Source organism: Solea solea, chromosome 6, assembly GCF_958295425.1.
Source record: "Solea solea chromosome 6, fSolSol10.1, whole genome shotgun sequence".
Taxonomy (NCBI): domain Eukaryota; kingdom Metazoa; phylum Chordata; class Actinopteri; order Pleuronectiformes; family Soleidae; genus Solea; species Solea solea.
In genome coordinates, this window is record NC_081139.1 from 26,618,178 (window position 1) to 26,633,621 (window position 15,444).

Below are 15,444 nucleotides of genomic sequence, written 5' to 3' on the forward strand. Positions count from 1 at the left end.
TATTTAATAAAACTGTGTGTGTGTGTGTGTGTGTGTGTGTGCGCGTGTGCAGGATCAGCCTGCCATCGCTGCTCATTGTTTTAAGGAAGCGATGAAACTGGAGGCAGTTGACCCCGCTGCTCCGATTTCAATCAAACCTGCCACCGTCACCAAGGTAACAGACGTTCCTGTCAAATCTAACTCTTCTCTTCTCTGCTGTGATGTGTTGTGTTGTTTTTTGTTTGTTTTTCTTTCCTCTGTTTGCAATTTATTGACTGTAGACATTTGAGCTTCTGTGTCTTTATCAGCAAACAAAGAAAAGAAATCACCCACGTTCCTTGTCGTGGCTGAGAAGATACGGCCAACAATAAAATACAATATTTTTGAATGATTAAATCGATATTTCACGTACACGATGAAAAGACGTAGATGGTTACAGCACACAGACTGTGAGATAGTCGTCCTAAATTTTTTTTTGTCTAGACCGTGACACCTCTTTGAACCTTGGTTTAGGAGCCGCGATCAAAGAAGCCCCAAATGTTTGTTTCAGGTTTTTATTAAAAGGTTTTACAGCCATCTCTTGAGAACGATCTACCAAAATCGACGTGTCCTCTTTCCCAAAGGTGTTCAACGAGCAGCACTTCCTGGTGACCATGGATGATCTTTGTGGTATTGAGGAGTCCGAAGGTACGGGACGCTCTTTCCTGTGTCACAGGGACAGTTCAGGCATCTTTCCTGCCCAGTGGAGTCTCAAAAACGGACTCCCTCTCAGCCCGCCACCAGGTTAGTGTACCTTAATGACTAACTCAAAAATAATTTATCTCTCTCTCTGCTTTATTTTGGCTCCTTTATTTAACTCTTCTCTGTTCTTTTTTCCCTGATTCATCGTGTGCAGGATACCAGGGTCCAGACTTTGACTGGGCAGATTATCTGAAACAGTGTGAGGCTGAAGCAGCTCCTGAGCACTGTTTCCCAACCGTAAGTCACCAGCGTTTAACCCATTTCACCGAAACACCACAAACACTGCTGCTAAAAGTCACAACGAGCATCTGAGTGCACCGCGTATCGTATCGTGGACCATGTATCGTGTCGCGGTCCATGTTTCGCATATTGTATCACGGCTCATGTATCGTATCGCAGACCATGTATCATGTCGCAGCCCATGTATAGCGTATCGTATCGCGGACCATGTATTGTGTATCATGACGCGGACCATGTATCACGTATCGTATCACATCGCAGACATGCATCGCATATCGTATCGTGGACCATGGATCGCGTATTGTATCACGGCCCATGTATCTTGTATCGCATCGCAGACCGGGTATCGTGTCACGGACCATGTATCGCATATCGTATCGTGGACCCTGCATCACGTATTGTATCATGGCCCATGTATCTTGTATCGCATCGCAGACCGTGTATCGTGTCGCGGACCATGTATCGCATATCGTATCGTGGACCATGTATCGCATCGTGGACAATGTATCGTGTATCGTATCGCAGACCATGCATCGCGTATCGTATCACGGCCCATGTACCGTGTCGCGGACCATACATTGTGCATCGTATCTTGGACCATATGTCGCGTACCGTATCGTGGACCATTTATTGCGTATTGTATCGCAGACCATACATCACGTATCATATCGTGGACCATGTATCGCGTATCGTATCGTGGACCATGTATCGCGTATCGTATCGTGGACCATTTATTGCGTATTGTATCGCAGACCATACATCACGTATCATATCGTGGACCATGTATCGCGTATTGTATCACGGCCCGTGTATCGTATCGCAGACATTCATTGTGTATCGTATCGTGAACCATATGTCGCGTATCATATCGTGGACCATGTATCGCGTATTGTATCACGGCCCATGTGTCGTGTATCGTATCGTGAGTTACCCTGCGATACCCCTAAATTTAATAAATAAATGACGTGTTTCTTTTGTTTCAAAGCGATGTAATCAGAGATCACGCTGTGACTTTTTCTCACCTTTTTATCAAAGAGTTTCTTCAAAAGAACATTAACTTCTATCCACTGCTGTAAAAACTGCTCTCACTCAGTGTTCTCTTTCTTTCATTTCCCTGCCAGGAGCAGTGTGACCACAGCTTCAAAGAGGCCATGAAACTGGAAGCTGTCAACCCGCTGTCACCCGAGAACATTCATGTGGCAACAGTCACCAGGGTCAAAGGTCAATACATTTGGCTCAGCCTGGAAGGTGAGAGAAAGATGGAATATTGAATCAAATCAAATGTACTTTGAACGTTGGCGCCATAGGGGCACTTTTTTTTTCCAGTTAGAAAGTGCAGCGGGGGCTGCAGAACAATATAGAGCCCTGGGTTCTCAAACTGTGGTCTGTGTACCGCCAGTGGTACACAAGAGTAGACAAATGAAACAAATAAGCACAGAAAATAATTTTACTATCCTGGTGTGTGGAAATAAATCTATTTATGTATATAACTATTTACACCACTGTATTTAAACGTTTGTCATGATGGTTTTACTTTGAAAGCTCAATATTTTCTCTGGTTGTTACTTACGTTGGTATAAAAGGTTTGAGAACCACGGATATAGAGCGTGACATGTCACATGTCATAATAATAACTTTGATGTGCTTTTTATAAAGTAAAAGCAACGGTACAAATATAAAATGGTATAATAAAAGCAGTAGAAGTGCAGAATAACACAAATAAACAATAAAACCAGGTTTAGTAAAAGTGCAATTTAAAGGGAGGCCTTTTGAACAAGTGAGATTTAAGAAATGAATAAAATAGACCTGATATGAAAGAATCTGAAAACACAACCATGTAAAAACAAGCCAGAGCGTGTGTCCTCGTTGAGTCGAATGATAGACACTGAACTAAAAGAGAGCTTAAATTAAATGTGCTTATTTTAGATGATTAGAGTCGATAAGTGACTTTAATGTAAAAAAAAAAAAAAAAGTAATGACATCCATACTGACAAAACACTGACCCGGCAGAACGCGACATACAGACAAAAACAGTGATCAAATTGCGAGTTCACTGTTTTGCAATAAAAAATCTGCCATAGTTTTTCTGGAGCTTATTGAAAGGAACGATTGCAGCTGGGACAAAAGTTATTCCACCGAGGGATTTTAAATCTTCTTGAAATCGTATAGAAATGAAGTTGCTGTAACTGTTGGTCGTGCAGTGACTCTCTCTGCTCAGCTCTTTGTACATGGTTTATTTTGTTGTTGTTGTTGTTTGTTTATTTCCAGGACTGAAGCAGCCGATGCCAGAGCTGATAGTTCACGTGGACTCTCTCGACATCTTCCCCGTCAGCTGGTGTGAAACAAATGGATATCCGCTCGTTTATCCCATCAAGCCCTCGGGTACTCACTCTCTCACTGTTGTGTTGGTAACGCTGTGATAACTTCGCGGGGTTGTTCTCGTGTAACTCGGCTTGTTTTTTTGTTTGTTTTTTTTCCGCCTCTCACAGTGGAGAAAGAGAGGAAGATTGCTGTGGTGCAGCCGGAGAAACAGTGAGTACAGAAGAGAGAAACGGGGGTTGGAGGCATTCATTGATTGGTTTATCGGTTCGAGTGGAGCGAGTCAGAAAGACCTTTCAGCGTCTGACTCAGTTTCCGTCTCTTCACAGCAGAACTCCTCCAAAGTCTTTGTCACCTGACACTGTCAAGCAGCAGATGGCCAACCACTCGGAATCAGGTGAGTGGTGCAGCGTTGTTTCAGTCCGTGATGTATCCGTATCTGCTAGCGCTGTCACTTTCTCCTTTGAAAAAAATCAAGTTTGAACAAATATTAGGTGACGTGTATTACAATATTACAACCCGTGTTTGTTACGGCGCCACCTACTGTTTCACGCCCTGCGTTGCTCGATGTACATAGACGAGGCCGACTCATGACAAACGTCCCACAGTCATAATGACTCTCAGGTCCACTGTCTCTCTCTTTCTCTCTCTCTCTCTGCCGTTGACGTGAGACTCCGTGCAGAACAATGAGCGAGTAAAGTTAAGCGAGAGAGAGAGCAAATGACGACGTGATGCCTGAGAAATTTCAACATCTCTGTCTCACCAAAGACAAAAGACAGTGACTTGTCCAGATTACAGAGTGAGCTGCAAATGAATAAAAGTGGACGCCATCATGGACGAAGATGCGCTCTTACAGAGTTGCCCTTGCTCGTCTTAAGCTGTGTCAGCAGCAGCCTTTGAGGAAATTGGTCCTGGAAAGTCCTTGAGTACTTTAGAGTGACCTATGCGCTTCAAGGCTGTATATTTGGAACTGGAATAGGTTTTTTTAAGGTTCCGTTTTGAATTTTTCTCCTCTAATTCCATAGATATCCATATATCCCTTATATCTATAGTCTTTTTGCGATTGTCTTGTCATTTGTGGGGTTAAGACGAAGAAGGTTGAAGGTTTGATTCCTGGCTCTGGGTTACAAAAAAACGTAACCCAGGGTAGAAAATCACTACATGAACACAGACCATTAAACATTCGTCACTCTCATTATCCCACACACAGGCCCTGGTAACGGGAAATACTGCTGCCCCAAGATCTACTTCAACCACCGCTGTTTCTCCGGGCCTTACCTGAACAAGGGCCGCATCGCAGAGCTGCCTCAGTTCATCGGCCCCGGGAACTGTGTCCTCGTCCTCAAAGAGGTGAGAGAATGTGTCGGGATTTAAATCTCGAGATCTGAAAATGGAAAAGGTAAAAATGTAACATCAGACACAATCTATCTATAGCATTTTTGCTGAGTCATGATGTGGGCTGCTCAGCTCGTCTTTATGGGAGAATATTTGTTACATGGTTATTAGAGAATTGAATCTTTAGAGGTGCTTGAAATGGCTGTAAGTGGTAAATTGATAATCAAATGCTACAAATAGGTAATAATGGACAGAACCGTCCGACCTGTAAATAACCTGTGTTTAATATCAGTGCTGTGTCTCTGCGTGTCGCCTGTGTCGTCAGGTGCTGACTCTGCTGATAAACTCGGCGTACAAGCCGAGCCGCGTGCTGCGAGAGCTGCAGCTGGACCAGGAGAGCCGCTGGCAAGGACACGGAGAGACACTCAAAGCCAAGTGAGTTGGAAGCGCCGATTAATCCTCCGATAGATGGAAATCCTCCACTCTTTACTGCAGATATCCAGCGGGAAGCGGCACGAGTGTTCACAGCTGGCCCCCACTGGAGGACAGACGCGCGCCGGATTACAGTTGGGCTTAAGCGCACGAGAGGGAATAGATATGTGGACGCAGGAACGCGTTTATTTATGGTTTAGCTGACGGAGCTCTGTCAGGGCATCGTATGACATCGTTGTTTTTAAATGATCAGTCATCACGATATCGCTCCTAAACATAGAAACTTCATTGATTTATTCTGTGACGCATGAATATTTAATCTATATACATCTATATCTGTTGCCTTGACTTTAGTGAGGTAAGTACACACAGTCGCAGCTATATCAACAAAATTTGATTAAAAAACAATGGTACAGAATTGGCATAATAATTTGTTTCGGTTTTCATTTCAACAATTTTCATTTTGGTGCATCCCTATGTTGCGACGCACGCGGAGACGTCCTGTGCTTTGCTACCCGCTCACAACAGAGTTCACACACCGCGCGGTTTAATCCTCGAGATCACCCAGAATATTTTTTAGAACAGAAACCTGGAGAGAAACTGTTTTCAGTCTTAACTTCAGAATTCTTTACAGGACCTGAACTTAATATTCAACATTTTCAGGTACAAGGGGAAGAGTTACCGGGCCACTGTCGAAATCGTCCGCACCGCAGACCGCGTGGCCGACTTCTGCAGGAAGACCTGCATCAAGCTCGAGTGCTGCCCCAACCTGTTTGGACCGCGCATGGTCCTGGAGCGCTGCTCGGAAAACTGCTCCGTCCTCACCAAGACCAAATACAGTGAGTAGGTGGACAGATGCGTCCAGGTCCTGTCTGGACCCAAACCCGTCACTCGAGAGGTTCAGGACATTCATGTGCTGTAATTATCAACCGTGAGCAAAATGAAACACAGACGGGGGACGAGGGCTGATAAATCAGAGAGAAGTAACTGAAACGTTAAAAGCAGACATTTTACGAGGATGTTTTTTTCTTTATTTGAACCAACTCTCTGAATTTTAATTGAATGTCTCTGCTTTTAATCATTTATCCCATCATCGGGGGTTAGAGACGACGAACACTACCACAAAAGGCCCCTGATTATTCATGGGCTGAGAAATATGAATGCTTGCTTTTCAGCCGCGACCTTAATTACCGCCATTAGCAGGAGTTCAGCCTCTCGTTCTGCACACGGCCCCCATTAAGATTTTACTCTCCAGAAACGTTCATTTATTCTCAGCCTCCGCTGCTCGTGAGCATAAATGCTCAATGGGCAAATAAATGCTACATAGGAATCCGGTGGTAGAATTTATTTATACTTATAATACACAAACATGAGAAAAGGTTATGAGTTTTTCATATTAACTGTGGCAGCACATGCTCTCCACAGACACATGAGTGCACAAGGGTAATTCACTAATTTTGTCCACTTGCTGTTTTCAGGGCTGCAGCTCAGTCCATTACCATTGAAGTAAATTATGGTAACACTTTTTCTCAATTGTTAAACCAACAACAGCATCTTTTACACCATGTTTTTTAGCCTAAATGTCCACCGCACATCGGTTATCAAATGGTGCTTGATAGCCAAGTACTCGCTGTCGTTGCTTTTCCATTAGTGATAGAACCTGCAGGATTATAGCCAGTAAAACACTAAGTTCATACTCTTTACACTTCAAACTTATCATAAATTACGTGATATAATTCACCAAACCTGCGAACAGCATTCACGCGCATTCCTGCACCTTCGTGGTGCGAGTACTTGCAGCAGAAACCTATTTTCAGACTCTCCCCAGCAACAAGAATATACGGCCACAAATTATAGTGTTTTTCTTTAGTACCTGCTCTGACGAGGTTCCAAGTGAGCTGAGCCGACACTGAAGCGTGACGTCAGCAGACTGCTGCCAACCCAAGCCCTCAAGTATTGCTTAAACTACCGACGGCTCACTCTCGGAGGCTAAAGTGGACATTTATGCTAAAAACACATTGTGAGAATGAATAGAATCTGTGTTTTTACAGCGTATGTGGACGAAGGTCCCGTCTCTTCCTCTGTGCCACATTAGAATACGACTCAGTGAGCCTGTCGTTTTCTCTCTGCAGCGTATTACTACGGTAAGAAGAAGAGTAAACGCGTCGGCCGTCCACCGGGGGGCCACTCCAACCTGGAGGGTGGAGTGAAGAGGCGCGGGAGGAGGAGGAAGAGGAGGAAGCAGCTCTTTGTCCATAAGAAGAGACGCTCTTCTGCCTCTGTGGACAACACACCTGCAGGATCCCCGCAGGTAACACACGCACTCGTAAAGAGTTTACATCCACTGCTGTTAACTGAGTATTGAGGGTTAGCTCACCACGATAAGCAGTGGTCGCAAACTCGCGGCCCTCCAATCAAGTTGGCGTGGCCTTCAAAAAGTTATTTTCTACTTTTCCATTTCTTTATTGCAAATTAAATATCGTTGCATTAAAACAAACATTTTTACTGTCAGACCTGACTGAGGGAGCGTTTGTGTGTATACAGCAGCAGCATACGGACGGGGCGAGTGGGTGGGGACAAACGTTAAGTAAGTCAAACGGCGAATAGCGGGGTTTTTTCAGCAATTCCCTTTTTGTGGACACTTCTTTGTGTTTTCAGTCAGACTCCAGTTACTTCCTGTGTGCAGCTTGGTAATGTCACCGGGCGACACGAGACTTAAACCCCTCCTATACTGAGAAACACGTGTGAACTCGGTTGACGTTTAAACACTTGATATATAACTCATGTGCCGTTTGTCCTTGTCTCACAGGGAAGTGGGGAGGAAGAGGATCTGGACGAGGACGACTCCCTGAGCGAAGACTCGGGATCGGAGCTTCAGGACGACCTTCAGGATGATTCCGAACAATCCGTGGGGAAATCTCAGCCCACGACGCCGTCCGCCTCCCCGCCCGCGACGCCCAGACCCACGCGCCGGCGCCGGAAACCGCGTTCGCCGTCCTTCTCTGACGACGAGAACCGCCCCCCCTCACCAAAGGTGATGAACGTTTAAAGGCTGATTTCTTCTAACACTTCTGATGATTGTTGGAGGTTTTGTTTTTAAATGAATTTTCACCGACGACGCTACAGATTAAGATTTGCTGAAGTTATATTTTTGCTGATGTTAACCGTGGCAGGGTCAGCCATTTTGTTTACATGCAGATATCTTTGTTTATAAGACACTGGGGGAATAAAACGTTTTAAGTGGTTTTATTTTGGAGTTATTCAAGCCCAGTAAAACCACACTTACTGTACTTTGAATAGTAAGATGCAAATGAAACTTTTTTCACTTTTGTGATTTTACTGCCCTCTAATTTTGAAATAAAAAAAACAGTTATTGTTTATAATTAATGCAATTTATAGTATTGAGCAAATTCAGCATAGGGGCTCATAAAGGCTCGGTCCGGCCCTGTTTATGTGCTTGTTTCAAGGCTTATGGTTTTGTTGCACTTTAACCCAAAAGGGGAAATTTTGTTGAAATCCCACAAGAAAAATTGGAAGAACATTAAAAAAAACTTGTTTTGATTCATTTCTTAATCATTAAGTTGAAAAAGAAAGAATTAAAACCATAACTCGAGGTTGGTGTGAGGAAAATCTGTGATTTTATTTTTAGGCCCGGCCCTATCTAATCGTATAAAATTAACTTTTTAAATACTGTTTGTATAACTGCCCAGCTTTTCCACCTCAGTGATCATTTGGACTAAGTGCTGTTTTTACTCTCTGACCTGAGCTCACTTTAAACTCAAGTCTCAGACCAGCACTGCTTTTCTGTGTTCACGCCCTTAATACAAGCTGCGAGTCTTCAGCACTGTGTGTGTGTGTGTGTGTGTGTGTGTTCATAGACCTCAAAGACTGAGCCTCCTCAGAAGCTGTGTTTGGACACCAGCCCTCTGGAGTGGAGCGTCACTGATGTGGTCCGCTTCATCAGGAGCACCGACTGTGCACCACTCGCAAGGATTTTCTTGGATCAGGTAAGAAAATCCTCAGATTTAGATTTTTGGCTACATAAGGCACTGACACAACGTTGCTGCTGTGTGTAACCACTGTTATTAGGGAAAACTGAAAACATGGCTGCCACCAGACAGACTTAACCCTCTTATGACCATCATGACATTCAGGCCGCCTGGATTTATTTTGATTTTATGGCTGTAGAATTGTCCAAAAAAAAAATCTCATGCTTCCTTTTTCCAAGATAACTTTCAGTTTCCATATCTTGACAGTTATGTATTCAACCGTTTAGGAATAACAGCACTGAGAAGCTGACGTCGCAAACATATGACGCGCTGGTGAATCTCGTCTGTAATTGGACGCTTGTTCCCACTGCTTAGAGGAATATGGCAATGGGGAAGAAGATAGATAATGAAAAGGAGGGGCCCCAGGACAGAGCCCTGTGGAACACCACATGTGACCGGGGAGTTGCATGTTCAATAGGATTTACTGCCTGGAAAACGAAGTTTTGTGAACTTTATTTGTTCACGTGTCACTTCCAGCACCAAAGTCCATAGAGAAAAATCTGCGCTTTTACATCCTGACTCACTGGAGTTGTCGGTTCACCTATGCCTCCGTCACTAAGATCAATTGTCTTTGTGTTTTATGACTTTATTTTTTGAAATCGTTCAATCAAATTCACCCCAAAGTGACACAAACGGACCAACCTTATCAGCACCGGACTAGCAGCTCCTGTGTCCACAGACGCGTTAAAAACGCTTCATTTCTTTATGGAGTTCGTCACAGGACTGTGAGCAGTTCAAAACTCCAGTGTCTTTTCAGTGGTGTTTGTGAGATATTTATTGTATAAGTGATTGTAGACAAATTAAAACCATTGTCCAGGGTTCCTACAGGTCCTTGAAAACCTATAACGTTAAATAGACATGGCTCATTGAAAGTGCTTGAATTTTGGTGCGAGAACAAAATCTCTCCCTCCGCCATTGACGTGCGATTCCGTGCAGAATAATGAGCGAGTAAATGACAAGAGAGAGCAAATGTCGACGTGATGCCTGGGTAAGACTGACTTTGACCAACATCCCCAAGGAGCTTAAGCTGTGTCAGCACACTTGGGCCTTGAATTTGAGGAAATTGGTCCTGGAAAGTCCTTGAAAAGTCCTCAAATTTGATGTCAACACACAGGAAGTGATTTGTTTTAAAAGAAATGGAGGCAGCAGCAGCATTGAGTTTGTGAAGCGCAACAACTGTGAAAGCGTAAACAAAACATTCGTTTAGCTGTTTGACAGGATCAGCGCTTCGTGTCACCGCCCCTGCACTGCTGCTGTATACAAACAAACGCTCCCACAGTCAGGTCAGATAGTTTTGTTTGACGCAGCAAATACAAAGTGTTACAACATTCCAGTGTGTTGAGACAAAACGGAGGCGGAATAACAACAACAACACAGTTACGTACTGCAGCTTTAAGCAGGTGTCGGTGATATATCTGGCAGCCATGTTTTCAGTGTCTGACGACCATGTGTCAGTACCTCGCGCGACCTAACGCACATCAAAAACTCTCAAGTGTCTCTTTAATGGCCACTCAGGACGAGAGCTCACTCCAGTTCAGCATGTGAAGAGCCACTCGTGTCGTATCAGAGCAGCTGAGCCAAAATCAAACTCCTCTCCTCTGTGTGTGTGTGTGTGTGTGTGTGTGTGTGTGTGTGTGTGTGTGTGTGTGTGTGTGTGTGTGTGTGTGTGTGTGTGTGTGTGTCTGTAGGAAATAGACGGACAAGCGCTGCTGCTGCTGAACCTGCCCACGGTGCAGGAGTGCATGGACCTGAAGCTGGGACCGGCGATCAAGCTGTGCCACCACATCGAGAGGGTCAAGCTGGCTTTTTATCAGCAGTTTGCTACGTAGCTGAAGGGGAGCGGAACACTGGACACGATCACGTCCTGTTCTGTGTGTTTAATCCTGTGAAAACACTGTTATTTCCCTGGGGTTTTTTTTTGTTTTTTTTTACTTTTCTTACACTGGACATCCTTTCATATCTCGCTTATATAAACAACACACTGTGTCGGACGAGCAAGAGGACAAAGGGACATTTTTCTCGATCGTCGTGGTGGGGACGATTTAAATCAGAAAACAGTTCAAGTGCTCGCTCTTAAAGAAAAGAATACAGATAGAGACTAAAAAAAAGAGACAAATTCAAAGCACTTTTATGCTCTCAGTAATTCCAAAGGTCCTCATCGACTTCTATCATTATGACGGACTTGAACAAGTAGATTCTTCACCAAGTTCCAGTCAGAACTTTCTCTTAGTTGCCTCAGATTTTTTTTAATTTCCTCTTTTTTAACAATTGATGAAGAGTAACTGAGCTGGTTTGTTGTGTCCGTTCTGGACTCTCAGTCTGCTTGTTGTCTCTCATGGCGCTTTTCTATTGTACAGTTATAGCTCAGCTCGGCACGGCATGGCACGACTACTCGTTTGGTGTCATGTGCGTCATTGGGCGGGAAACTGCAGCAACGTTGTTTTCTACGCAACACAAACACACAACCCTGTAAAGCAGTTGTTTTGGGTGTAAATGAATCATTAGAATCGGTTGATTTCAAAAGATTTGTTCAAAGAATCGTAAAATACCACTGAACGTTGGGTCAAACCCACGACTGCCGGCTTTCAGCACCGCTGTCTCTAAACACACCAGACTCCTCTGTTAAATGTTGACATTTTAGACATTTCCTTTGCTAAATCGGAGATTTACGTAAAGTTTTCAGTGTTTTAAGTCTTTTTAACTGAGCTACATTTTTGATTCTTGTGCCGGACGTCGCGCTCGTGACTCTTCCAGTGACAACACTCTCTGGCAGTCTGTTGACGATCGGCTCAGCCTCACTGATGGAAAAGCAAAAGCCACACATTGGACCCAATGGCCGGCCGCTGGGTAGTTGATGACCGTCCGTAGTCCTCGTCAGGTCCTTGTTGGTTTTGCGGCTTTTAGACCCTGTTCAGACCTGGTATTAAAGGAATACTTCACCGATTTGCGTTTAGCTCTGTATTACTAGAATAGGGTTTTGAAAAGCTGTGCTTCCCAACCTCAGTTTCCCCTGAGACGATAAATATCCATTATTTTTTTGGTTCCGTGCCCACCAGTGACACTTGGTCCGAGGCTTGAAACTGCAACGCTAATTCCGCACTTTTTGACCCACTCGTAGAGGGACGGGACCTCTTCCCAGGATGTAAACAGTGTCCGCTATCTTTGCGAAACTGAGGTTGGGAAGCACAATTTAAAAAAAAAAATGCTTTAAAATGCTAGTAACACAAAGCTAAATGCTAATCGGTGAAGTATTCCTTTAACTTCTTCATCACGGACAGATCACGCTAACCCATCCTGAATGCGTCGTCAGATCTAAACTGTATTTGTACAGTAGGCGGTTTGAGGACACATTTGTCCACATTCCCCTGAGCTGCATGAACACGATCTGTTCTCAGGACACATTAGAGACGGCCTCCTCAGCCTCCGCCTTCCTTTTTTCTAATGATAACCCTTTATTTGTTTCCTCTTCTCTGTCGCTCTCTCTCTTTCTCTCTGTGAGTGTGTCTGCTCGTTAACATCAGGTCTGAACAAGAGCCTGACTCACAGCTTTTTATCTGTCAAACTTTGCCCTTTGGTATCTGCTCATCAACGTCTGCAGAGGCTTAGAGATCATGTGATGGATGCAGATTGATGGGATATGACAGACCGCTTACGTGGAAGCACTTCAACTGTTTCTGTTTTACTTTTTATAATTTTTTTATTATGTTGATTAATTAAAACTGTTTTCCACACAGAAAAAAAAAATGATAGCAGATTTCCTGGAAAAGGATTTTTTTTTGATGATCGGCACATAAGCGAAGTGTAATAAGGGAGACTTCATCTCCACAGATCAAAACTGCTTTTGTTTACATTGCAAGAACTCAGTCGAACTGCAAGCACAAGCAAAACCATGCACTGTTGTGGGCGGCGGCGGTCGTGCAAAGGTGTGCATGTTTGTATATAGTGTACATAATCAAATTAAAATTCTAGTGCAACAGGGTGAAAAAAAAATTCTATTGAGCAATTAAATAAAACATTTCTGCATAAGCAATGAAACCAATGCCCTAAATATCCAGGCTAAGTTTGCACATAAATCGTCCGAGACCTCGTTGTCTCACAGGGAGCGACGTTAAAACCAATTGAAACCACGTAAACCGTTGGTTATTTGGGTTATTTCATATCGTTATTATTCTAATTATTATTATGATTATTAATAATAAAAATAGTTGTTATTTTTTAAAACAAAATTAACTTAATGTGCCGTTTTAAAGGGAGAAATTGTGAAAAAGGCTTTTGTAAATGAGCTCTTCCTCTCTTTTTATCCTCTTCCTGTAGTGTGATTTATTGTAATGTGTTTTGTTTTGTTTTTGTGTGGGGAAAAAAAAAAAGAAGAAAAAAAGAAACACCCTCCGCGGGTCTCGTTTCCTCATTTGCTTGGAGTCACGGCAGTACTGCTAGCAACAAAACATATTTTTATCTTGTGTTTTAAAAGATAATTACTGCTATTTAAAGAGAGGCCACTGCAATAAAAAAGGAGAACAGAGATTTCGTCTCTCCTGGCATTTCTTCTTCTTTTTTGTTATAAAAAATGGCTTTTGGCAGCCAGTGACGGCGTGGCAGGAGCACACTACCGCCACATCCTGCTCTGGAGTGTGAATCACAGAATTGCAACATTAAAGTGTTAATGTTTCATTCAAAACCTCTCTCTTCTTCTGCTCGATATGTTTTACTTTCACATGAACGCCCTTTGGATGAATCCCTGTTATTCGCAGTGTGACGATTAAAATTCGGAAAGACTTTCTTTCTCGATCTGCCTTTTGTTTCTTGTTGTTGAAGTAACTTTATTGATTAAACTATAGACATTTGCTACTTGTGTCGTCGTTCTACTTATTTTTGCCTACTCTTCTTTTGATTTTCTTCCACTGAATTTAACCTCCTAAATCTCTCTATCTCAGTGTGATGCATGTTTTGCCAATTCACAGCTTAAAAGCTTAAAATTATATAAATATAGTCCGTTATGATGATAGTTCAAAATGTATGATGCAAAATTAGGCTATTATTGTACCTGTTATTAGCCACTCATAATATCAAGTGGTGGGCCGCAGGAAATTGATTGGAGGGCCGATGTGGCCCACGCCCTGCACGTTTGTGACGTCTGTCCCCACAATTTTCCCACATAGGGAAGAAATGTATTTATATGATTCATTATTATGAAATAGCATGTCATAATTATCAGATACTAAGTTATTATTATGAGATAAGTCATTATGAGATGTTATATCCTAATTATGTGATACATGGTCATAATTTTGAGATAGAATAGAAACACTTTATAAGGGGAAATTGTTTTAACATAGCAGCAATGCAAACAAATATTATAAACATAAAATGTAAAATGTGCAACAGTGGGAAAAAATAGTGCAATAATGAAGGAGTGGCATAATGGAGTGCAATGTCATACTGTATGTCACGGAGAGAAAATGTCCATTGTGCAAATGAGCAGTTGTTTTTTTTTGTACTATTACAGAGAGTTATTGTAAGTTTTGATGGCTGATGGCAGGAATGACTTCCTGAATCTGTCCTTGTGACAGCGGAGCTGTCTGAATCTCTTGGAGAATGTGCTCTCCTGGGCCTGGAGGATGTGGTGGAGAGGATGATCGGGGTTATCCATGATGGAAAAAAGTTTATTCAGCATCCTCCTCTCCACCACCGTTTCCACGGTGTCCTGTTTGCAGCCTATGATGGAGCCGGCCTTCTTTATCAGTTTGTTGAGTTTGTTAGTTTCACCGGCTCCAATGCTGCTCCCCCAGCACACCACAGCAAAGAACAGTGCACTGGCCACAACAGACTGGTAAAATAACTCCAACATCTTGCTGCATACATCAAAGGATCGCAGCCTCCTCAGAAAGAAGAGCCTGCTCATCCCCTTCCTGTACACAGCACCGGTGTTAGCCTTCCAGTCCAGTCTGTTGTTCAGCCTCACACCAAGGAATTTGTATTCCTCCACCATCTCAATGTCCTCCCCCAGTACTCTCAAAGGTTGTGGAGCTGTCCTCTTCCTCCTGAAGTCCACCACCATCTCCTTGGTCTTGGTCACATTCAGAATCAGGTGGTTCTCACTGGCCCACTTCACAAAGTCAGATACCACTGTCCTGTACTCCCCCTCCTGTCCATCCCTCACACACCCCACCACCGCAGACTCATCGGAGAACTTCTGCAAGTGGCATGACACAGAGTCATATTTAAAGTCTGAGGTGTATATGGTGAACAGGAAGGGGGACAGCACAGTTCCCTGTGGGGCTCCCACATCACTAACCACCACATCAGACAAACAACAACCCAGTCGGACAAACTGTGGAGATAGTTAGCA

General features: G+C 43.4%; 1 protein-coding gene across 3 annotated transcripts in view; it reads left to right on the top strand.

Moving 5' to 3' along the window:
- The window catches only part of sfmbt1 (Scm like with four mbt domains 1), a 29,300-nt gene extending 15,361 nt beyond the window's left edge, over positions 1–13,939 (top strand). For 2 of the 3 annotated variants that reach the window (XM_058631663.1, XM_058631664.1), the window contains exons 8-21: positions 53–154; positions 603–762; positions 875–957; positions 2,082–2,208; positions 3,229–3,342; positions 3,450–3,492; positions 3,609–3,676; positions 4,490–4,629; positions 4,940–5,049; positions 5,710–5,885; positions 7,179–7,357; positions 7,856–8,080; positions 8,925–9,053; positions 10,784–13,939. In XM_058631663.1, the coding sequence (XP_058487646.1) occupies positions 53–154; positions 603–762; positions 875–957; positions 2,082–2,208; positions 3,229–3,342; positions 3,450–3,492; positions 3,609–3,676; positions 4,490–4,629; positions 4,940–5,049; positions 5,710–5,885; positions 7,179–7,357; positions 7,856–8,080; positions 8,925–9,053; positions 10,784–10,924 (1,797 nt within the window). In that variant the 3' untranslated portion in view covers positions 10,925–13,939. The remainder of the gene's footprint in view (positions 1–52; positions 155–602; positions 763–874; positions 958–2,081; positions 2,209–3,228; positions 3,343–3,449; positions 3,493–3,608; positions 3,677–4,489; positions 4,630–4,939; positions 5,050–5,709; positions 5,886–7,178; positions 7,358–7,855; positions 8,081–8,924; positions 9,054–10,783) is intronic. The other variant, XM_058631665.1, reaches the window with a different exon arrangement.
- The last annotated feature ends 1,505 nt before the right edge of the window (positions 13,940–15,444 follow it).